This window comes from Engystomops pustulosus, chromosome 2, assembly GCF_040894005.1.
Source record: "Engystomops pustulosus chromosome 2, aEngPut4.maternal, whole genome shotgun sequence".
In the NCBI taxonomy this organism is placed as follows: domain Eukaryota; kingdom Metazoa; phylum Chordata; class Amphibia; order Anura; family Leptodactylidae; genus Engystomops; species Engystomops pustulosus.
The window spans coordinates 259,895,373-259,919,259 of record NC_092412.1 but is presented as its reverse complement, the minus strand read 5'-3'; the positions used below and the strand labels follow the sequence as shown (position 1 = coordinate 259,919,259).

General features: G+C 46.7%; 1 protein-coding gene across 2 annotated transcripts in view; it reads right to left on the bottom strand.

The window, feature by feature from the left end:
• Positions 1 to 8,966: 8,966 nt before the first annotated feature.
• The window catches only part of CFAP44 (cilia and flagella associated protein 44), a 55,192-nt gene continuing 40,271 nt past the window's right edge, over positions 8,967 to 23,887 (bottom strand). For both annotated transcript variants that reach the window (XM_072138958.1, XM_072138959.1), the window contains exons 27-37: positions 20,647 to 20,824; positions 18,746 to 19,240; positions 16,227 to 16,430; positions 15,959 to 16,154; positions 15,678 to 15,788; positions 15,396 to 15,526; positions 15,183 to 15,299; positions 13,700 to 13,901; positions 13,464 to 13,624; positions 13,187 to 13,321; positions 8,967 to 9,577 (exon numbers count right to left, since the gene is read on the bottom strand). In XM_072138958.1, coding sequence (XP_071995059.1) covers positions 9,389 to 9,577; positions 13,187 to 13,321; positions 13,464 to 13,624; positions 13,700 to 13,901; positions 15,183 to 15,299; positions 15,396 to 15,526; positions 15,678 to 15,788; positions 15,959 to 16,154; positions 16,227 to 16,430; positions 18,746 to 19,240; positions 20,647 to 20,824 — 2,119 coding nt within the window. In that variant the 3' untranslated portion in view covers positions 8,967 to 9,388. The remainder of the gene's footprint in view (positions 9,578 to 13,186; positions 13,322 to 13,463; positions 13,625 to 13,699; positions 13,902 to 15,182; positions 15,300 to 15,395; positions 15,527 to 15,677; positions 15,789 to 15,958; positions 16,155 to 16,226; positions 16,431 to 18,745; positions 19,241 to 20,646; positions 20,825 to 23,887) is intronic.

Sequence of the window (23,887 nt, the reverse complement as noted above, 5' to 3'; positions counted from 1 at the left end):
TATCTCTGTAGCGATCTCGGTTCTGATGCTGTATCTCTGTAGCGATCTTGGTTCTGATGCTGTATCTCTGTAGCGATCTTGGTTCTGATGCTGTATCTCTGTAGCGATCTTGGTTCTGATGCTGTATCTGTGTAGCGATCTTGGTTCTGATGCTGTATCTGTGTAGCGATCTTGGTTCTGATGCTGTATCTGTGCAGTGATCTGGGTTCTGGTCCTGTATCTATGTAGTGATCTTGGTTCTGATGCTGTATCTGTGTAGTGATCTGGGTTCTGATGCTGTATCTGTGTAGTGATCTGGCTTCTGATGCTGTATCTGTGCAGTGATCTGGGTTCTGATGCTGTGTCTGTGTAGTGATCTTGGTTCTGATGCTGTATCTGTGTAGTGATCTTGGTTCTGATGCTGTATCTGTGCAGTGATCTGGCTTCTGATGCTGTATCTGTGTAGTGATCTGGCTTCTGATGCTGTATCTGTGTAGTGATCTTGGTTCTGATGCTGTATCTGTGTAGTGATCTTGGTTCTGATGCTGTATCTGTGCAGTGATCTGGGTTCTGATGTTGTATCTGTGCAGTGATCTGGGTTCTGATGTTGTATCTGTGTAGTGATCTGGGTTCTGATGCTGTATCTGTGTAGCGATCTTGGTTCTGATGCTGTATCTGTGTAGTGATCTTGGTTCTGATGTTGTATCTGTGTAGTGATCTGGGTTCTGATGCTGTATCTGTGTAGTGATCTGGGTTCTGATGCTGTATCTGTGCAGTGATCTTGGTTCTGATGCTGTATCTGTGCAGTGATCTGGGTTCTGATGCTGTATCTGTGTAGTGATCTGGGTTCTGATGCTGTATCTGTGTAGTGATCTGGGTTCTGATGCTGTATCTGTGTAGTGATCTGGGTTCTGATGCTGTATCTATACAGTGAGTTTGGTTTTGTTACTTTCTCCATGTGATTTACTTAGTTATTATACAATATTCTCGTATTACTGTTTCATCCACTAAACACCAGAATATCCACAATCTCCAGGAGCTGCGATCGTGTGATCCAATCGGACTCATCTCCAGCATGATGGGGGGGGGGGGGGATACAGAATATCAGGGGTCCCGATATCTCTAGTGTCAGCCCTGCCTGAGGCAGAAACTCACATGGCTGAGGGTTTGTTACAATTGCGTCCACTCCAGACAATTACCTGTAGGTGAAACGACTCAGTCTTACACATCTCCCTCCCATTCTGACGGTTCGTTACAATGTATCAGCGCAGGTAATATATGAATCAGATGTGCAGGGCAGGTGATCAGTCCATGGATATCACTGACAGCAATCAGAGATCCTGACGGCACATGAGAAAGTTTGTGACTTGTCTGATTAACATTCCCGTCTGTGAGATGCAGGGTCGTCCCATTGTGTCAGCATTTGTCGCAGTTCTGTTGCGGTTTCAGCAGAACCTGGGAAAAGAATAACGAGTGGGGCGCAAGGTCCGGAGCTGTGGCCCTCCAGCCAGTGAGGGGTTAATGTCAGGTGATTAGCATAATGGGGGGCGCTGGGGGCTTCCTCCTGAGCCGTCACACATAAATCTAGGTGACATCCCGTGACTAATCGGAAGCAATGAGCCCCCCACAGGCAGGACATTACCCACAATCCTCCGGGCCTGAGGGGAACACAAAGTCACATGATGGGGGGGGGTCCTAGGCTCCTGGTTGGATTTTTTGGAATCCACCAAAGCTTCCAGGGACGTTCCCATTAAGGGTCTGTATTGGGGGGACATTGCGCCCCTCTGCCTCCCCCCCCCCCCCGCACTGTAATAAGTATGTGCCCCCCTGTGTGTGATAGGGGGTCCCGCCTGTTATGGATGTGGGAACTCTGCGGTCTGGAGGAATCCCGAGCCCCCGCGGCCCCTTCACGCTGTAATCTATGGGGGCGCTGAATGGCGAGGGGCTCATTCCCGGACCCCAGGGGGGGATTCTTCTCTATTTAATGGGATCTTATTTCCTGTCACAGTTTCCCTTATAATCAATTAAAGCTGAAAGAGGCCGAGGCCGAGGGGGGGCCCCGCTCCAAAACCAATTTATACGGTTATCAGTCACATGCTCAATGCGGATCCCCCCGCCGTGTAGTGGCATTCAGGGCCGAGGGGCTCACACCGGACCCTTACAGGGGGGGAGGGGCCCTATAGAAATAGTCACTGGGCCCAGCAAGACACCGCCCCCCCCCCCTGACAGTGATATATGAGGAGGGGGAAACATACACTACAACACACCCAGCACTGCTACATCCAACCGTCTGTTATACCCAGTACAGGGGCAGTATTATAGTAGTTATATTCCTGTACATAGGGGGCAGTATTATAGTAGTTATATTCCTGTACATAGGGGGCAGTATTATAGTAGTTATATTCTTGTACATAGGGGGCAGTATTATAGTAGTTATATCCTTGTACATAGGGGGCAGTATTATAGTAGTTATATTCTTGTACATAGGGGGCAGTATTATAGTAGTTATATTCTTGTACATAGGGGGCAGTATTATAGTAGTTATATTCTTGTACATAGGGGGCAGTATTATAGTAGTTATATTCTTGTACATAGGGGGCAGTATTATAGTAGTTATATTCTTGTACATAGGGGGCAGTATTATAGTAGTTATATTCTTGTACTTAGGGGGCAGTATTATAGTAGTTATATTCCTGTACTTAGGGGGCAGTATTATAGTAGTTATATTCCTGTACATAGGGGGCAGTATTATAGTAGTTATATTCCTGTACATAGGGGGCAGTATTATAGTAGTTATATTCTTGTACATAGGGGGCAGTATTATAGTAGTTATATTCCTGTACATAGGGGGCAGTATTATAGTAGTTATATTCCTGTACATAGGGGCAGTATTATAGTAGTTATATTCCTGTACATAGGGGGCAGTATTATAGTAGTTATATTCCTGTACATAGGGGGCAGTAGTATAGTAGTTATATCCCTGTACATAGGGGGCAGTATTATAGTAGTTATATTCTTGTACGTAGGGGGCAGTATTATAGTAGTTATATTCTTGTACTTAGGGGGCAGTATTATAGTAGTTATATTCCTGTACATAGGGGGCAGTATTATAGTAGTTATATTCTTGTACTTAGGGGGCAGTATTATAGTAGTTATATTCCTGTACTTAGGGGGCAGTATTATAGTAGTTATATTCCTGTACATAGGGGGCAGTATTATAGTAGTTATATTCCTGTACATAGGGGGCAGTATTATAGTAGTTATATTCTTGTACATAGGGGGCAGTATTATAGTAGTTATATTCCTGTACATAGGGGGCAGTATTATAGTAGTTATATTCCTGTACATAGGGGCAGTATTATAGTAGTTATATTCCTGTACATAGGGGGCAGTATTATAGTAGTTATATTCCTGTACATAGGGGGCAGTAGTATAGTAGTTATATCCCTGTACATAGGGGGCAGTATTATAGTAGTTATATTCTTGTACGTAGGGGGCAGTATTATAGTAGTTATATTCTTGTACATAGGGGGCAGTATTATAGTAGTTATATTCTTGTACATAGGGAGCAGTATTATACTAGTTATATCCTTGTACATAGGGAGCAGTATTATAGTAGTTATATTCTTGTACATAGGGGCAGTATTATAGTAGTTATATCCTTGTACATAGGGGGCAGTATTATAGTAGTTATATTCCTGTACATAGGGGGCAGTACTATAGTAGTTATATTCTTGTACATAGGGAGCAGTATTATAGTAGTTATATCCTTGTACATAGGGGGCAGTATTATAGTAGTTATATCCTTGTACATAGGGGGCAGTATTATAGTAGTTATATTCCTGTACATAGGGGCAGTATTATAGTAGTTATATTCTTGTACATAGGGGGCAGTATTATAGTAGTTATATTCCTGTACATAGGGGGCAGTATTATAGTAGTTATATTCCTGTACATAGGGGGCAGTATTATAGTAGTTATACTCCTGTACATAGGGGGCAGTATTATAGTAGTTATATTCTTGTACATAGGGAGCAGTATTATAGTAGTTATATTCCTGTACATAGGGGGCAGTATTATAGTAGTTATATTCTTGTACATAGGGGGCAGTATTATAGTAGTTATATTCTTGTACATAGGGGGCAGTATTATAGTAGTTATATTCTTGTACATAGGGGGCAGTATTATAGTAGTTATATTCTTGTACATAGGGAGCAGTATTATAGTAGTTATATTCCTGTACATAGGGGGCAGTATTATAGTAGTTATATTCCTGTACATAGGGGGCAGTATTATAGTAGTTATATTCTTGTACATAGGGGGCAGTATTATAGTAGTTATATTCTTGTACATAGGGGGCAGTATTATAGTAGTTATATTTTTGTACATAGGGGGCAGAATTATAGTAGTTATATTCTTGTACATAGGGTGCAGTATTATAGTAGTTACATTCCTGTACATAGGGGGCAGTATTATAGGAGTTACATTCTTGTACATAGGGGGCAGTATTATAGTAGTTATATTCTTGTACATATGGGGCAGTATTATAGTAGTTACATTCCTGTACATAGGGGGCAGTATTATAAAAGTTATATTCTTGTACATAGGGGGCAGTATTATAGTAGTTATATTCTTGTACATAGGGGGCAGTATTATAGTAGCTATATTCCTGTACATAGGGGGCAGTATTATAGTAGTTATATTCTTGTACATAGGGGGCAGTATTATAGTAGTTATATTCCTGTACATAGGGGGCAGTATTATAGTAGTTATATTCTTGTACATAGGAGGCAGTATTATAGTAGTTATATTCTTGTACCTAGAGGGCAGTATTATAGTAGTTATATTCTTGTACATAGGGGGCAGTATTATAGTAGTTATATTCTTGTACATAGGGGACAGTATTATAGTAGTTATATTCCTGTACATAGGGGGCAGTATTATAGTAGTTATATTCCTGCACACAGGGGGCAGTATTATAGTGGTTATATTCTTGTACATAGGGGGCAGTATTATAGTAGTTATATTCCTGTACATAGGGGCAGTATTATAGTAGTTATATTCTTGTACATAGGGGCAGTATTATAGTAGTTATATTCCTGTACATAGGGGCAGTATTATAGTAGTTATATTCTTGTACATAGGGGGCAGTATTATAGTAGTTATATTCCTGTACATAGGGGGCAGTATTATAGTAGTTATATTCCTGTACATAGGGGGCAGTATTATAGTAGTTATATTCCTGTACATAGGGGGCAGTATTATAGTAGTTATATTCTTGTATATAGGGGGCAGTATTATAGTAGTTATATTCTTGTACATAGGGGGCAGTATTATAGTAGGTATATTCCTGTACATAGGGGCAGTATTATAGTAGGTATATTCCTGTACATAGGGGGCAGTATTATAGTAGTTATATTCTTGTACATAGGGGCAGTATTATAGCAGTAATATTCCTGTACATAGGGGCAGTATTATAGTAGTTATATTCTTGTACATAGGGGGCAGTATTATAGTAATTATATTCTTGTACATAGGGGCAGTATTATAGTAGTTATATTCTTGTACATAAGGGGCAGTATTATAGTAGTTATATTCCTGTACATAGGGGGCAGTATTATAGTAGTTATATCCCTGTACATAGGAGGCAGTATTATAGTAGTTATATTTCTGTACATAGGAGGCAGTATTATAGTAGTTATATTCTTGTACATAGGGGGGCAGTATTATAGTAGGTATATTCTTGTACATAGGGGGCAGTATTATAGTAGTTATATTCCTGTACATAGGGGGCAGTATTATAGTAGTTATATTCCTGTACATAGGGGGCAGTATTATAGTAGTTATATTCCTGTACATAGGGGGCAGTATTATAGTAGTTATATTCTTGTACATAGGGGGCAGTATTATAGTGGTTATATTCCTGTACATAGGGGGCAGTATTATAGTGGTTATATTCTTGTACATAGGGGGCAGTATTATAGTAGTTATATTCCTGTACATAGGGGCAGTATTATAGCAGTTATATTCCTGTACATAGGGGGCAGTATTATAGTAGTTATATTCCTGTACATAAGGGGCAGTATTATAGTAGTTATATTCTTGTACATAGGGGCAGTATGATAGTAGTTATGTTCCTGTACATAGGGGGCAGTATGATAGTAGTTATATTCCTGTACATAGGGGGCAGTATGATAGTAGTTATATTCCTGTACATAGGGGGCAGTATTATAGTAGTTATATTCCTGTACATAGGGGGCAGTATTATAGTAGTTATATTCCTGTACATAGGGGGCAGTATTATAGTAGTTATATTCCTGTACATAGGAGGCAGTATTATAGTAGTTATATTCTTGTACATAGCAGGCAGTATTATAGCAGTTATATTCTTGTACATAGGAGGCAGTATTATAGTAGTTATATTCTTGTACATAGGGGGCAGTATTATAGTAGTTATATTCTTGTACATAGTAGGCAGTATTATAGTAGTTATATTCTTGTACATAGGGGGCAGTATTATAGTAGTTATATTCTTGTACATAGGGGGCAGTATTATAGTAGTTATATTCCTGTGCATAGGGGGCAGTATTATAGTAGTTATATTCTTGTACATAGGGGGCAGTATTATAGTAGTTATATTCCTGTACATAGGAGGCAGTATTATAGTAGTTATATTCCTGTACATAGGGGGCAGTATTATAGTAGTTATATTCCTGTACATAGGGGGCAGTATTATAGTAGTTATATTTCTGTACATAGGGGGCAGTATTATAGTAGTTATATTCCTGTACATAGGGGGCAGTATTATAGTAGTTATATTCCTGTACATAGGAGGCAGTATTATAGTAGTTATATTCTTGTACATAGGGGGCAGTATTATAGTAGTTATATTCTTGTACATAGGGGGCAGTATTATAGTAGTTATATTCTTGTACATAGGGGGCAGTATTATAGTAGTTATATTCCTGTACATAGGAGGCAGTATTATAGTAGTTATATTCTTGTACATAGGGGGCAGTATTATAGTAGTTATATTCTTGTACATAGGGGGCAGTATTATAGTAGTTATATTCTTGTACATAGGGGGCAGTATTATAGTAGTTATATTCTTGTACATAGGGGGCAGTATTATAGTAGTTATATTCTTGTACATAGGGGGCAGTATTATAGTAGTTATATTCTTGTATATAGGGGGCAGTATTATAGTAGTTATATTGGGGTGTGTTATACCTCTGGGATGGTGTCAGTGTTGCAGTTATATGGCGGTATTATACTGCTGGACCATTATATGATGTAAGTGATTATATGGAAACATTTGTGTTGGCTGCGGACCCTCGGATCGGGGGGGGGGGGGGGGGTCTCCACTTGAGTCGGTGTTTGTTCAGAGTATATTGAATCCAGCTTAGAGATGTAGTTAAGCAAACATCTCTCCTTCTCTCCTGTTAGGGGATCAGTGATGTCCTCGAGGTCTCGGGATGGGGCCCCCTCCGCAGTCACTGGAGAAGGGGGGGGGCACTACAGGCAACAAAAGGAACCACATGGGGCTTATTGTTACTCCAAATACTCAACTTAACCCCTTCCGTAGCCGCTGCCCTGAGGAACATGTGGAAACTATTCACACCACTGACCCCTCCTGAGATCTGCAGAACATTGCTCCTTCCCACATCCTTCTCCATACATAGTGATTTATTCTGCAGATTATTTTACCATTGACCTCTCTAGTGATTTGCAGAGCATTACTCCCTCTTCCTCTAGACAGTTACATTCCTGCAGATTATTACACCACTGACCCCTCTAGAGCTCCGCAGATTATTACACCAGTGACCTCCTGTGATCTGCAGAGTATTGGTCCAGATACACAGTAATATACTCTGCAGATTATTGCACCGGTGACTCCTGAGTTCTGCAGGGCATTGCAGGTGTATTCTGCAGAGCATTGCACACAGCAGCCCCCCTGTTTCCCTCCTTCTGAGCTCCTCTAATAGGTCGAGTTACATAATGTGACCATAACCTGGTCAGAGCACTTGTCCTTCTCACCGCAGTAACCTCAACCACAGCGCAAATTACCCCAGTGCCTCGCGCCCCATCATCGACGCCTCCAGTACAGGGCGGCTCTGTTCTCCCGGCCACGGACCCCTCCCTGCACAGGGGGACCAGGATTAAAGGCAATGACTGTGCCACCCCAGGTGAAGTCTGGTACTGCGGGGGGGGGGGGGAGGGGCAGTCTGTTCACCCAGCTTTCTCAGGACCCTGCCAATTTTCACTTCTTGTCAATACTTACTCATATAAGCTTAAAGGGAAAGTCTAGAATTAGAAAAAAAAAAACCTTTCATCCAAAACAGCGCCACCCCTGTCCTCAGCTTGTGCACAGTATTGCAGCTTCACTTCATTGTGTGCAGTGGAGGTGACTGCAGTACCAGACATGGACAGGAGGGGCGCTGTAACTGGTCCTAATTGGTCATGTACTGTATATTCCCATCAATACCCATCCTGACTATGACACATCTGAGGGTTTGTGACATTGTATCCAGCACAGACTGATACATTGTAACAAAGTATCAGGAGCTGCTGCTGCTGCTCTATACCGTAAGATCGGCCAATCAGGATCAGAGGTGGTCTCAGGGGTTGGACCCCCATGACGGGACTTATCATCATGATAGATCCAAGTCTCTATGATTTGGGGGCACCAGGTGGACCCCTGTACTGACTCGTTATATGATGGCAGCAGCGTGGTGGGAGCGCCCTCTGCTGTCCATGTGGCAGAATGCAGCAAATCCTCTCCTGTGCTGATGGGTTTTGGGTTTCGAAGAAGAACAGGAGGCAGACGGCGCCGCTCTCTATTTAGTGGCTGATTGGAGTCACTGCAGCCGATGTGCAGTAACCTGCTCTGACCACTGCACAGAGAGCGGCGCTGTCCTCATCCGACCCTGATCCTACAAGCAGGTTATTCATATTTTCTGCCCGGACAACCCCTTTAAGGCACCGCACAATTTCTAGACTTTTATTCTGTGAGATTGGATGTCGCAGCGTCCAATATAACTGAGATTCACACAAAACACTCATTTAACCCGTTATTAACCTCGACTCATGTGAAAGGGTTAAATCATCACAAAGGGGAACATTTCCCTGTGGTCAGAATAACTGCAACCTCCTGCATTTCACCTGGCAGGTGGCGCTGCGGAGGTGGAGCCTTAAAGGGATTCTCCATTATAGAGCTAGACATAGTGAGTGTATCATCACTGGGGGGGGGGGGCGCCGCTGCTGAGACCCCCAGACTAGTCCATGTAAAGTCTATGGGACTAATGGGGTCCCAGCAGCAGGACCCCCAGGATCACACAATCTGCACAGAGGATAAAGGTCAGTGTTGTATTAACCCCTCACATACTGGACACTTCTTTAGTTGTGGGGGTCAGGCCAGGGTACCAGCGCTGCGGGCGGCGGGGGGATGTGCAGGCGGCAGGATGTTCCCCCCTTTCTTGCTGAGCAGAATGATCTCCTCCTTCAGACTCTCCATCTCCTCCGCCTGCATCTCCACCAGCTGCAGGAGCTTCTGCCTCTCCTGGATGTCCGCCCTCCGGGGACCCTGGAACTCTTCACCCTGAGACAGAGAGAACATCCTGATGGGTGTCTGATAGGGAATCAAACCTCACACTGCTGTGCTCTGTGCTGTCTGCAGCCAGTGTTATGTATTGTCCCTGGAGAGATGTGTAATCAAACCTCACACTGCTGTGCTCTGTGCTGTCTGCAGCCAGTGTTATGTATTGTCCCTGGAGAGATGTGTAATCAGACCTCACACTGCTGTGCTCTGTGCTCTCTGCAGCCAGTGCTATGTATTGTCCCTGGAGAGATGTGTAATCAGACCTCACACTGCTTTGCTCTGTGCTCTCTGCAGCCAGTGTTATGTATTGTCCCTGGAGAGATGTGTAATCACACCTCACACTGCTGTGCTCTGTGCTCTCTGCAGTCAGTGTTATGTATTGTCCCTGGAGAGATGTGTAATCAGACCTCACACTGCTGTGCTCTGTGCTCTCTGCAGCCAGTGTTATGTATTGTCCCTGGAGAGATGTGTAATCAGACCTCACACTGCTTTGCTCTGTGCTCTCTGCAGCCAATGTTATGTATTGTCCCTGGAGAGATGTGTAATCACACCTCACACTGCTGTGCTCTGTGCTCTCTGCAGTCAGTGTTATGTATTGTCCCTGGAGAGATGTGTAATCAGACCTCACACTGCTGTGCTCTGTGCTCCCTGCAGCCAGTGTTATGTACTGTCCCTGGAGAGATGTGTAATCAGACCTCACACTGCTGTGCTCTGTGCTCTCTGCAGCCAGTGCTATGTATTGTCCCTGGAGAGATGTGTAATCAGACCTCACACTGCTTTGCTCTGTGCTCTCTGCAGCCAGTGTTATGTATTGTACCTGGAGAGATGTGTAATCATACCTCACACTGCTGTGCTCTGTGCTCTCTGCAGGCAGTGTTATGTATTATCCCTGGAGAGATGTGTAATCATACCTCACACTGCTGTGCTCTGTGCTCTCTGCAGCCAGTGTAATGTATTGTCCCAGGAGAGATGTGTAATCAGACCTCACACTGCTGTGCTCTGTGCTCTCTGCAGCCAGTGTAATGTATTGTCCCTGGAGAGATGTGTGATCAGACCTCACACTGCTGTGCTCTGTGCTCTCTGCAGCCGGTGTTATGTATTGTTCCTAGAGGGATGTGTGATCAGACCTCACACTGCTGTGCTCTGTGCTCTCTGCAGCCAGTGTAATGTATTGTCCCTGGAGAGATGTGTAATCAGACCTCACACTGCTGTGCTCTGTGCTCTCTGCAGCCAGTGTAATGTATTGTCCCTGGAGAGATGTGTAATCAGACCTCACACTGCTGTGCTCTGTGCTCTCTGCAGCGAGTGTTATGTATTGTCCCTGGAGAGATGTGTAATCATACATCACACTGCTGTGCTCTGTGCTCTCTGCAGCCAGTGTTATGTACTGTCCCTGGAGAGATGTGTAATCAGACCTCACACTGCTGTGCACTGTGCTCTCTGCAGCCAGTGTTATGTATTGTCCCTGGAGAGATGTCTAATCAGACCTCACACTGCTGTGCTCTGTGCTCTCTGCAGACAGTGTTATGTATTGTCCCTGGAGAGATGTGTAATCAGTCCTCACACTGCTGTGCTCTGTGCTCTCTGCAGCCAGTGTTATGTATTGTCCCTGGAGAGATGTCTAATCAGACCTCACACTGCTGTGCTCTGTGCTCTCTGCAGCCAGTGCAATGTATTGTCCCTGGAGAGATGTGTGATCAGACCTCACACTGCTGTGCTCTGTGCTCTGTGCAGCCGGTGTTATGTATTGTTCCTAGAGGGATGTGTGATCAGACCTCACACTGCTGCGCTCTGTCCTCTCTGCAGCCAGTGTTATGTATTGTCCCTGGAGAGATGTGTAATCAGACCTCACACTGCTGTGCTCTGTGCTCCCTGCAGCCAGTGTTGTGTATTGTCCCTGGAGAGATGTGTAATCAGACCTCACACTGCTGTGCTCTGTGCTCCCTGCAGCCAGTGTTGTGTATTGTCCCTGGAGAGATGTATAATCAGACCTCACACTGCTGTGCTCTGTGCTCTCTGCAGCCAGTGTTATGTATTGTACCTGGAGAGATGTGTAATCATACCTCACACTGCTGTGCTCTGTGCTCTCTGCAGGCAGTGTTATGTATTATCCCTGGAGAGATGTGTAATCAGACCTCACACTGCTGTGCTCTGTGCTCTCTGCAGCCAGTGTAATGTATTGTCCCTGGAGAGATGTGTAATCAGACCTCACACTGCTGTGCTCTGTGCTCTCTGCAGCCAGTGTAATGTATTGTCCCTGGAGAGATGTGTGATCAGACCTCACACTGCTGTGCTCTGTGCTCTCTGCAGCCGGTGTTATGTATTGTTCCTAGAGGGATGTGTGATCAGACCTCACACTGCTGTGCTCTGTGCTCTCCGCAGCCAGTGTTATGTATTGTCCCTGGAGAGATGTGTAATCAGACCTCACACTGCTGTGCTCTGTGCTCTCTGCAGCCAGTGTTATGTATTGTCCCTGGAGAGATGTGTAATCAGACCTCACACTGCTGTGCTCTGTGCTCTCTGCAGCCAGTGTTATGTACTGTCCCTGGAGAGATGTGTAATCAGACCTCACACTGCTGTGCTCTGTGCTCTCTGCAGCCAGTGTAATGTATTGTCCCTGGAGAGATGTGTAATCAGACCTCACACTGCTGTGCTCTGTGCTCTCTGCAGCCAGTGTTATGTACTGTCACTGGAGAGATGTGTAATCAGACCTCACACTGCTGTGCTCTGTGCTCTCTGCAGCCAGTGTTATGTACTGTCCCTGGAGAGATGTGTAATCAGACCTCACACTGCTGTGCTCTGTGCTCTCTGCAGCCAGTGTAATGTATTGTCCCTGGAGAGATGTGTAATCAGACCTCACACTGCTGTGCTCTGTGCTCTCTGCAGCCAGTGTTATGTATTGTCCCTGGAGAGATGTGTAATCAGACCTCACACTGCTGTGCTCTGTGCTCTCTGCAGCCAGTGTTATGTACTGTCCCTGGAGAGATGTGTAATCAGACCTCACACTGCTGTGCTCTGTGCTCTCTGCAGCCAGTGTAATGTATTGTCCCTGGAGAGATGTGTAATCAGACCTCACACTGCTGTGCTCTGTGCTCTCTGCAGCCAGTGTTTTGTATTGTTCCTAGAGAGATCTATAATCTGCCCCAATTACAGCTCCTCTTTAAAATATTCCTGAGCACTGGTAAAATGAAAGCTGAGCTGTGATTGGTTGCCATCGGGAACTAAGCACATTCTTACTTTTAAGCAGCTTGATAAATCTGCCCTAATGAATGTGTGCACAACGATTGCTTTGGGGATTTCTATTCTCCTCTATATGCAGCGCCCGTCTCCTGCTCGTGTTCAGCGCGCTCTCCCAGCTGTGCTCTGTGCCCTGAGTCATGCTGCCAGGAGCCGGGAGCACAGCAGACAGGGTCATAGAGAAGCGTAGTGAGATCACACTGTGCACAGCAGCTTCTCTGACACTGTCTGCTGCTGATAGGACAATGGTCAGATATCAGAAGTGACATCTCGGTGACCGCGGAGGTTAGAAAGCAGATTCCGGGTGCCCCTTGATGTGTTCATCTCCACGTGTGCGGCAGTGAGTGCTCGGAGCCACCACCGGAGACTTACCACCACGGTCTGCCGGGCATCCAGCTTGGCTTCGATGGTCTTCTTCTCATACAGGAGCTCATTCAGCCTCTCCAGCTTCTTGGTCTGCTCCCGGGTCGTCTCCATCAGGCTCCTCCTGGTCTCCAGGACCTTGATCTATCGGAGGAGAAGATGTGACAGTGTTATACGAGAAGTGGCTCCACCGGACACATCTGGGGGGATCCAGCAGCCGCAGAGATTTGGGGGATCCCCATAAATCTGATATTGAGGACGGGTCATGACCTCGTCTGGTCCTCACCTCCCATTGGGCGATCTCCTGATCCATCTCCTCCTGTCTCTGGGCTGACTTCATCTTCAGCTCCTCCAGGTTGGTGCTCACAGAGAGGGTCTGCAGAGCCTCCAGGTCCACCAGGCGGCCAAACTTCATCATCATCTGTTGGCGACACTTCTCCTCCAGACCTGAGGTAACAGCATTGTATCACCAGCATATACCAGAGCAGAGCGCCCCCCAGTGTCGCCCCCGGTGATGCTCACTCTGGATTTTGCCCTCCATCTCCCTCTTCTCCCGGATGAGCTGCTTGTGCTGCTCCTTGGCTTTCTTGTAGAGCTCCCGCTGCTCCACCTTCTCCATCTGCAGCTCCCGGATGCGATGCTGCAGACCCTCCAGGGAATGATTGGTGAAGACCAGCGCCTGCGACAGGTCACCGGGGATCTCCCCATTTATGATGTAGTCCACCTGTACAGGGCGAAGCACCGGTCACCTCAAGGGGCTCCAGGACATAGCAGACATGTAGCATCCACAGAGCGCACAGAGGGTGCGGTATGTATAGTGTTGTGTAGTGTATAAAGGGGCACAGAGGGTATAAAGTATATAGGGGGTACAGTATTTATACTGTGTATACAGCGGGGACAGTGTATAGTGTCTATAGGGGTACAGTATGTATAAAGTATATAGGGGTAGAGTATGTATAGTGTGTATACAGCGGGCACGGTATGTATAGTGTGTATACAGGGCCACAGTATGTATAAAATATATAGGGGGTAGAGTATGTATATTGTATGAAGGGGGCACGCTATGTGTAGTGTGTATACAGGGGGCACAGTATGTATAAAGTATATAGGGGTAGAGTATGTATAGTGTATGAAGGGGGCACAGTATATATAAAGTATACAGGGGTACAGTATGTATAGTGTGTATACAGGGGGCACAGTATGTATAAAGTATATAGGGGACACAGTATGTATAGTGTGTATACAGGGCCACAGTATGTATAAAGTATATAGGGGGTACAGTATATATAAAGTATACAGGGGGCACAGTATGTATAAAGTATATAGGGGACACAGTATGTATAGTGTGTATACAGGGCCACAGTATGTATAAAGTATATAGGGGGTACAGTATATATAAAGTATACAGGGGGCACAGTATATATAAAGTATACAGGGGTACAGTATGTATAGTGTGTATACAGGGGTACAGTATGTATAGTGTGTATACAGGGGGCACAGTATGTATAAAGTATATAGGGGGTACAGTATGTATATTGTATGAAGGGGGCACGCTATGTGTAGTGAGTATACAGCGGGTACAGTATGTATAGTGTGTATACAGCAGGTACAGTATGTATAAAGTATATAGGGGGTACAGTATGTATAAAGTATACAGGGGTACAGTATGTATAGTGTGTATACAGCAGGTACAGTATATATAAAGTATACAGGGGTACAGTATGTATAGTGTGTATACAGGGGTACAGTATGTATAGTGTGTATACAGGGGGCACAGTATGTATAAAGTATATAGGGGGTACAGTATGTATATTGTATGAAGGGGGCACGCTATGTGTAGTGAGTATACAGCGGGTACAGTATGTATAGTGTGTATACAGCAGGTACAGTATGTATAGTGTGTATACAGGGGGCACAGTATGTATAAAGTATATAGGGGGTAGAGTATGTATAGTGTATGAAGGGGGCACGCTATGTGTAGTGAGTATACGGCTCTGTACATCACCTGGTGGAGCTTTAGCGGTACTACCACGTGCAGCTCGTTGAGCTTCTGCTGCTTCTCGCGCTGGAACGCCTCCAGTTCAGTCTCCGCCGTCTTCAGACTGACTTCCAGTATCTTCACCTGCGGCAGCAGAACAGTCACATAATCCATCTCCTCATATGGAGTCCTCCAGTCACACCCAGAGCTGCAGCTCTCCCTCCTCTAAAAGGGACTCACCTTCTTGGCCAAGGCATCGGCCTCCTTCTTGAGATTGTCCATGGTCTTCTTCTCCTCCACCAGGGCCTCCTCCGCGTCCAGCCTCTTCTCCCGCAGCTGGAGGACGCTGTCAAACAATTCGGGGCTGCAGTCTGGATGGGGCGAAAATGATGGGATTCGAAATCTGTTACAATGTATCAGTGCAGCTCCATCCAACTGTAACAACTTCTCAGCTGTGAGAAGTGTCTGGTCTGGGCAATTCAAAGCCCGAAGAAGAGCAGAACATAAAGGGGTAACACTCACTGTCCGGGCAGACGGAGTCATCAAAGGAGCCTTCTTCAGACTCGGACTCCCCGTCATCGCTCTCATACGTGGACTCCTCATCCGAATCTTCATCGCTGTCCTCATCCTCCTCTGGAAAATGAATAATGATGAAACAATACCACGAATTCCCTTACCCTAGACCACCAGGGATATTAAACTATTGCTGTAAGTCACCCTAGATCCACTAAACTGGAGCCTAAACTCCAGACCACCAGGGTGGGATCTGACATTATGCATATTGTTACAAGCAGGACACCGACCTTCGTCTCCATGGACCTCCTTCTTCTTCACCCGCTTGATCTTCTTCTTGAAGACTCTGGTGAGAAACGCAGCAAATTTGTTTCCCTCGCCCAGAGCGGTGAGGAAGGCGGCGTGTAAGGCCTTCTCCTTCTCCTGCAGCCTCATCACTTCTTTCCTCTTGGTCTCCAGCTGCTCCATGAAGTCCTCGGACCTCCTCTACATGAAGGAGCATCAGCGTTAGCCCCCTGTCCGGACCCTGCTCACCCCATCTCGTGGCCGTGGTCCTACCTTCACATCATCCAGCTCGGCGATGCGGTCACTGACTTTCTCCTGCAGGACGTCCTCTCGCTTCTCAAACTCTTTCAGCAGAAGAAGCTCCTCGAATAGTGTGATGTGCCGCAGGTCGGCCGCCTTCATCTGCACGTCCAGACGCATCTTCTTGTGTCGTACGATCCGCAACTCAGCATCAAAATCACCGGCCAACTTATTCATCTGCAATAAAGGAAGAAGAAGGAGGATAAACTGAGGCCAATAAAAGGACCAGGACACATGGAGAGTGGGAAAGGGCAAAGTGAGATCATTGTGCAGGGTTCCTGTATATGTAGCGCTCAGCAGTGTGTGCAGGTTCCTGTATATATAGCACTCAGCAGTGTGTGCAGGTTCCTGTATATGTAGCACTCAGCAGTGTGTGCAGGTTCCTGTATATAAAGCACTCAGCAGTGTGTGCAGGTTCCTGTATATGTAGCACTCAGCATTGTGTGCAGGTTCCTGTATATGTAGCACTCAGCAGTGTGTGCAGGTTCCTGTATATGTAGCACTCAGCAGTGTGTGCAGGTTCCTGTATATGTAGCACTCAGCAGTGTGTGCAGGTTCCTGTATATATAGCGCTCAGCAGTGTGTGCAGGTTCCTGTATATATAGCACTCAGCAGTGTGTGCAGGGTTCCTGTATATGTAGCACTCAGCAGTGTGTGCAGGTTCCTGTGTATGTAGCACTCAGCAGTGTGTGCAGGTTCCTGTATATGTAGCACTCAGCAGTGTGTGCAGGTTCCTGTATATGTAGCACTCAGCAGTGTGTGCAGGTTCCTGTATATGTAGCACTCAGCAGTGTGTGCAGGTCCCTGTGTATGTAGCACTCAGCAGTGTGTGCAGGTTCCTGTATATGTAGCGCTCAGCAGTGTGTGCAGGTTCCTGTATATGTAGCGCTCAGCAGTGTGTGCAGGGTTCCTGTATATATAGCACTCAGCAGTGTGTGCAGGGTTCCTGTATATGTAGCACTCAGCAGTGTGTGCAGGTCCCTGTATATGTAGCACTCAGCAGTGTGTGCAGGTCCCTGTATATGTAGCACTCAGCAGTGTGTGCAGGTTCCTGTATATGTAGCACTCAGCAGTGTGTGCAGGTTCCTGTATATGTAGCACTCAGCAGTGTGTGCAGGTTCCTGTATATGTAGCACTCAGCAGTGTGTGCAGGTTCCTGTATATGTAGCACTCAGCAGTGTGTGCAGGTTCCTGTGTATGTAGCACTCAGCAGTGTGTGCAGGTTCCTGTATATGTAGCACTCAGCAGTGTGTGCAGGTTCCTGTATATGTAGCACTCAGCAGTGTGTGCAGGTTCCTGTATATGTAGCACTCAGCAGTGTGTGCAGGTTCCTGTGTATGTAGCACTCAGCAGTGTGTGCAGGTTCCTGTGTATGTAGCACTCAGCAGTGTGTGCAGGTTCCTGTGTATGTAGCACTCAGCAGTGTGTGCAGGTTCCTGTGTATGTAGCACTCAGCAGTGTGTGCAGGTTCCTGTATATGCAGCACTCAGCAGTGTGTGCAGGTTCCTGTATATGTAGCACTCAGCAGTGTGTGCAGGTTCCTGTATATGTAGCACTCAGCAGTGTGTGCAGGTTCCTGTATATGTAGCACTCAGCAGTGTGTGCAGGTTCCTGTATATGTAGCACTCAGCAGTGTGTGCAGGTTCCTGTATATGTAGCACTCAGCAGTGTGTGCAGGTTCCTGTATATGTAGCACTCAGCAGTGTGTGCAGGTTCCTGTATATGTAGCACTCAGCAGTGTGTGCAGGTTCCTGTATATGTAGCACTCAGCAGTGTGTGCAGGTTCCTGTATATGTAGCACTCAGCAGTGTGTGCAGGTTCCTGTATATGTAGCACTCAGCAGTGTGTGCAGGTTCCTGTATATGTAGCACTCAGCAGTGTGTGCAGGTTCCTGTGTATGTAGCACTCAGCAGTGTGTGCAGGTTCCTGTGTATGTAGCACTCAGCAGTGTGTGCAGGTTCCTGTGTATGTAGCACTCAGCAGTGTGTGCAGGTTCCTGTGTATGTAGCACTCAGCAGTGTGTGCAGGTTCCTGTGTATGTAGCACTCAGCAGTGTGTGCAGGTTCCTGTATATGTAGCACTCAGCAGTGTGTGCAGGTTCCTGTATATGTAGCACTCAGCAGTGTGTGCAGGTTCCTGTATATGTAGCACTCAGCAGTGTGTGCAGGTCCCTGTATATGTAGCACTCAGCAGTGTGTGCAGGTTCCTGTATATGTAGCACTCAGCAGTGTGTGCAGGTTCCTGTATATGTAGCACTCAGCAGTGTGTGCAGGTTCCTGTATATGTAGCACTCAGCAGTGTGTGCAGGTTCCTGTATATATAGCACTCAGCAGTGTGTGCAGGTTCCTGTATATGTAGCACTCAGCAGTGTGTGCAGGTTCCTGTATATGTAGCACTCAGCAGTGTGTGCAGGTTCCTGTGTATGTAGCCCTCAGCAGTGTGTGCAGGTTCCTGTATATGTAGCACTCAGCAGTGTGTGCAGGTTCCGGTACCTGTGTGATGAGCCTCTCCTGCAGGTACAGGTGTGTGATCTCCTCTCTCCTTGCGGCTTCTCTCTCCAGGTCGGAGAGTTCTGCGCTGGGTACGAGGCGTCTGTGGGAGGACCTGGTGCGCTGCGATCTTGTGGTGCTGGTGCTGGACGCTCTGGATAGTATCTCTGATTGCTTTGCTGCTATTGGCTGGTTTCCTCCAAACCCCCCGAATCCCCCGAACCCTCCCTCCTGCACTGCTGGCCTGGTCTGGACCCGGTTCTCCTGCTCCTGTTGGAACCTGCGCAGGGTCTCCGTGTCGTACTGGAACTTCTTCTCGGGGGTCTCGTCTGGGAGCAGTGAGGGGACCGGGGGGATGGGGCGGTGCTGGGAGGGGTCCAGAGCTTCCTGGATCAGCCTCAGCTCCAGCACCAGGCTCCGCATCTTCTCTTTGGTTTGTATCTTGAGGTCGCGGAGCCTCAGGATGGAGCCGTTCATGGAGGATTTCTGCTCATGGATCTTATAGAGAGAAGCAAATCATGAATATATCAGGGTCTGGTGCAGCGAGGAGCTACCCGAGACTGCTATATACACATGCATCCTCTGCACATGGCCTCATGTCTGCAGTATTAGTATCCGAGACTGCTATATACACATGCACCCTCTGCACATGTCCTCATGTCTCCAGTCTTAGTACCCTAGCCTGCTACACACACATGCATCCTCTGATCATGGCCGCATGTCTCCAGTCTTAGTACCCTAGCCTGCTACACACACATGCATCCTCTGTACATGTCCTCATGCCCCCAGTCGTAGTACCCTAGCCTGCTACACACACATTCATCCTCTGATCATGGCCGCATGTCTCCAGTCTTAGTACCCTAGCCTTCTATATACACATGCACCCTCTGCACATGTCCTCATGTCTCTAGTCTTACTACCCTAGCCTGCTATATACACATGCACCCTCTGCACATGTCCTCATGTCTCCAGTCTTAGTACCCTAGCCTGCTACACACACATGCATCCTCTGATCATGGCCGCATGTCTCCAGTCTTAGTACCCTAGCCTTCTATATACACATGCACCCTCTGCACATGTCCTCATCATGTCTCCAGTCTTAGTACCCTAGCCTTCTATATACACATGCACCCTCTGCACATGTCCTCATGTCTCCAGTCTTAGTACCCTAGCCTGCTATATACACATGCACCCCCTGCACATGTCCTCATGTCTCCAGTCGTAGTACCAGAGCCTGCTATATACACATGCACCCTCTGCACATGTCCTCATGTCTCCAGTCTTACTACCCTAGCTTGCTATATACACATGCATCCTCTGCTCATGTCCTCAAGCCCCCAGTCTTACTACCCTAGCCTGCTATATACACATGCATCCTCTGCACATGTCCTCATGTCCCCAGTCTTACTACCCTAGCCTGCTATATACACATGTATCCTCTGCTCATGTCCTCATGCCCCTAGTCTTAGTACCCTAGACTGCTATATACACATGCATCCTCTGCACATGTCCTCATGCCCCCAGTCGTAGTACTCTAGCCTGCTATATACACATGCATCCTCTGCACATGTCCTCATGTCCCCAGTCTTAGTACTCTAGCCTGCTATATACACATGCATCCTCTGCACATGTCCTCATGTCCCCAGTCTTAGTACTCTAGCCTGCTATATACACATGCATCCTCTGCATATGTCCCCAGTCTTAGTACTCTAGCCTGCTATATACACATGCATCCTCTGCACATGGCCTTTTGGCCCCCAGTCTTGGTGCCCTAGCCTGCTACACACACATGCATCCTCTGCTCATGTCCTCATGCCCCCAGTCGTAGTGCCCTAGCCTGCTACACACACATGCATCCTCTGCGCATACCCCTGTCCTATAGTCTCCTCTATGTGCAGACGTACCATGCTCTCTAGTATGGTCAGTTCACTCCTCTTCCTTTCTGCGTTGATGCGCAGATGCTCCGGGACAGTGTAATCTTTTGCCGTTTTTAGTTTGAAGTCTCCCATGTTCTCCTTGGCGTTCTTAATGGACAGAACATCGGACGGGTCCTCGTAGTCCTCACTGGGCTTCATTTTATATCTGGAATTTAAAAATAAAAATGATTTAATAAGACAAAACTGAGAAATTGTGCAAATTTACATTGCAGTGTTCCTGTATATATAGCACTCAGCAGTGTGTGCAGGTTCCTGTATATGTAGCACTCAGCAGTGTGTGCAGGTTCCTGTATATATAGCGCTCAGCAGTGTGTGCAGGTTCCTGTATATGTAGCACTCAGCAGTGTGTGCAGGTTCCTGTATATGTAGCACTCAGCAGTGTGTGCAGGTTCCTGTATATATAGCGCTCAGCAGTGTGTGCAGGTTCCTGTATATATAGCACTCAGCAGTGTGTGCAGGTTCCTGTGTATGTAGCACTCAGCAGTGTGTGCAGGTTCCTGTATATGTAGCACTCAGCAGTGTGTGCAGGTTCCTGTATATGTAGCACTCAGTAGTGTGTGCAGGTTCCTGTATAGATATCACTCAGCAGTGTGTGCAGGTTCCTGTGTATGTAGCACTCAGCAGTGTGTGCAGGTTCCTGTATATGTAGCACTCAGCAGTGTGTGCAGGTTCCTGTATATATAGCGCTCAGCAGTGTGTGCAGGTTCCTGTATATATAGCGCTCAGCAGTGTGTGCAGGTTCCTGTATATGTAGCACTCAGCAGTGTGTGCAGGTTCCTGTATATGTAGCACTCAGCAGTGTGTGCAGGTTCCTGTATATATAGCACTCAGCAGTGTGTGCAGGTTCCTGTATATATAGCGCTCAGCAGTGTGTGCAGGTTCCTGTATATACAGCGCTCAGCAATGTGTGCAGGTTCCTGTATATATAGCGCTCAGCAGTGTGTGCAGGTTCCTGTATATGTAGCACTCAGCAGTGTGTGCAGGTTCCTGTATATATAGCACTCAGCAGTGTGTGCAGGTTTCTGTATACGTAGCACTCAGCAGTGTGTGCAGGTCCCTGTATATGTAGCACTCAGCAGTGTGTGCAGGTTCCTGTATATATAGCGCTCAGCAGTGTGTGCAGGTTCCTGTATATGTAGCATTCAGCAGTGTGTGCAGGTTCCGGTATATGTAGCACTCAGCAGTGTGTGCAGGTTCCTGTATATATAGCACTCAGCAGTGTGTGCAGTGTTCATGTATATATAGCACTCAGCAGCGTGTGCAGGTTCCTGTATATATAGCACTCAGCAGTGTGTGCAGGTTCCTGTGTATATAGCACTCAGCAGTGTGTGCAGGTTCCTGTATATGTAGCACTCAGCAGTGTGTGCAGGTTCCTGTATATATAGCACTCAGCAGTGTGTGCAGGTTCCTGTATATGTAGCGCTCAGCAGTGTGTGCAGGTTCCTGTATATGTAGCGCTCAGCAGTGTGTGCAGGTTCCTGTATATGTAGCACTCAGCAGTGTGTGCAGGTTCCTGTATATGTAGCACTCAGCAGTGTGTGCAGGTTCCTGTATATGTAGCACTCAGCAGTGTGTGCAGGTTCCTGTATATGTAGCACTCAGCAGTGTGTGCAGGTTCCTGTATATGTAGCACTCAGCAGTGTGTGCAGGTTCCTGTGTATGTAGCACTCAGCAGTGTGTGCAGGTTCCTGTATATGTAGCACTCAGCAGTGTGTGCAGGTTCCTGTGTATGTAGCGCTCAGCAGTGTGTGCAGGTTCCTGTATATGTAGCACTCAGCAGTGTGTGCAGGTTCCTGTATATATAGCACTCAGCAGTGTGTGCAGGTTCCTGTATATGTAGCACTCAGCAGTGTGTGCAGGTTCCTGTATATGTAGCACTCAGCAGTGTGTGCAGGTTCCTGTATATGTAGCACTCAGCAGTGTGTGCAGGTTCCTGTATATGTAGCACTCAGCAGTGTGTGCAGGTTCCTGTATATGTAGCACTCAGCAGTGCGTGCAGGTTCCTGTATATGTAGCACTCAGCAGTGTGTGCAGGTTCCTGTATATGTAGCACTCAGCAGTGTGTGCAGGATCCTGTATATATAGCACTCAGCAGTGTGTGCAGGTTCCTGTATATGTAGCGCTCAGCAGTGTGTGCAGGTTCCTGTATATGTAGCGCTCAGCAGTGTGTGCAGGTTCCTGTATATGTAGCACTCAGCAGTGTGTGCAGGTTCCTGTATATGTAGCACTCAGCAGTGTGTGCAGGTTCCTGTATATGTAGCACTCAGCAGTGTGTGCAGGTTCCTGTATATGTAGCACTCAGCAGTGTGTGCAGGTTCCTGTATATGTAGCACTCAGCAGTGTGTGCAGGTTCCTGTGTATGTAGCACTCAGCAGTGTGTGCAGGTTCCTGTATATGTAGCACTCAGCAGTGTGTGCAGGTTCCTGTGTATGTAGCACTCAGCAGTGTGTGCAGGTTCCTGTATATGTAGCACTCAGCAGTGTGTGCAGGTTCCTGTATATGTAGCACTCAGCAGTGTGTGCAGGTTCCTGTATATGTAGCACTCAGCAGTGTGTGCAGGTTCCTGTATATGTAGCACTCAGCAGTGTGTGCAGGTTCCTGTATATGTAGCACTCAGCAGTGTGTGCAGGTTCCTGTATATGTAGCACTCAGCAGTGCGTGCAGGTTCCTGTATATGTAGCACTCAGCAGTGTGTGCAGTGTTCCTGTATATATAGCGCTCAGCAGTGTGTGCAGGATCCTGTATATATAGCACTCAGCAGTGTGTGCAGGTCCCTGTATATATAGCACTCAGCAGTGTGTGCAGGTTCCTGTATATGTAGCACTCAGCAGTGTGTGCAGGTTCCTGTATATGTAGCACTCAGCAGTGTGTGCAGGTTCCTGTATATGTAGCACTCAGCAGTGTGTGCAGGTTCCTGTATATGTAGCACTCAGCAGTGTGTGCAGGTTCCTGTATATGTAGCACTCAGCAGTGTGTGCAGGATCCTGTATATGTAGCACTCAGCAGTGTGTGCAGGTTCCTGTATATGTAGCACTCAGCAGTGTGTGCAGGTTCCTGTGTATGTAGCACTCAGCAGAGTGTGCAGGTCCCTGTATATATAGCACTCAGCAGTGTGTGCAGGTTCCTGTGTATGTAGCACTCAGCAGAGTGTGCAGGTCCCTGTATATATAGCACTCAGCAGTGTGTGCAGGTTCCTGTGTATGTAGCA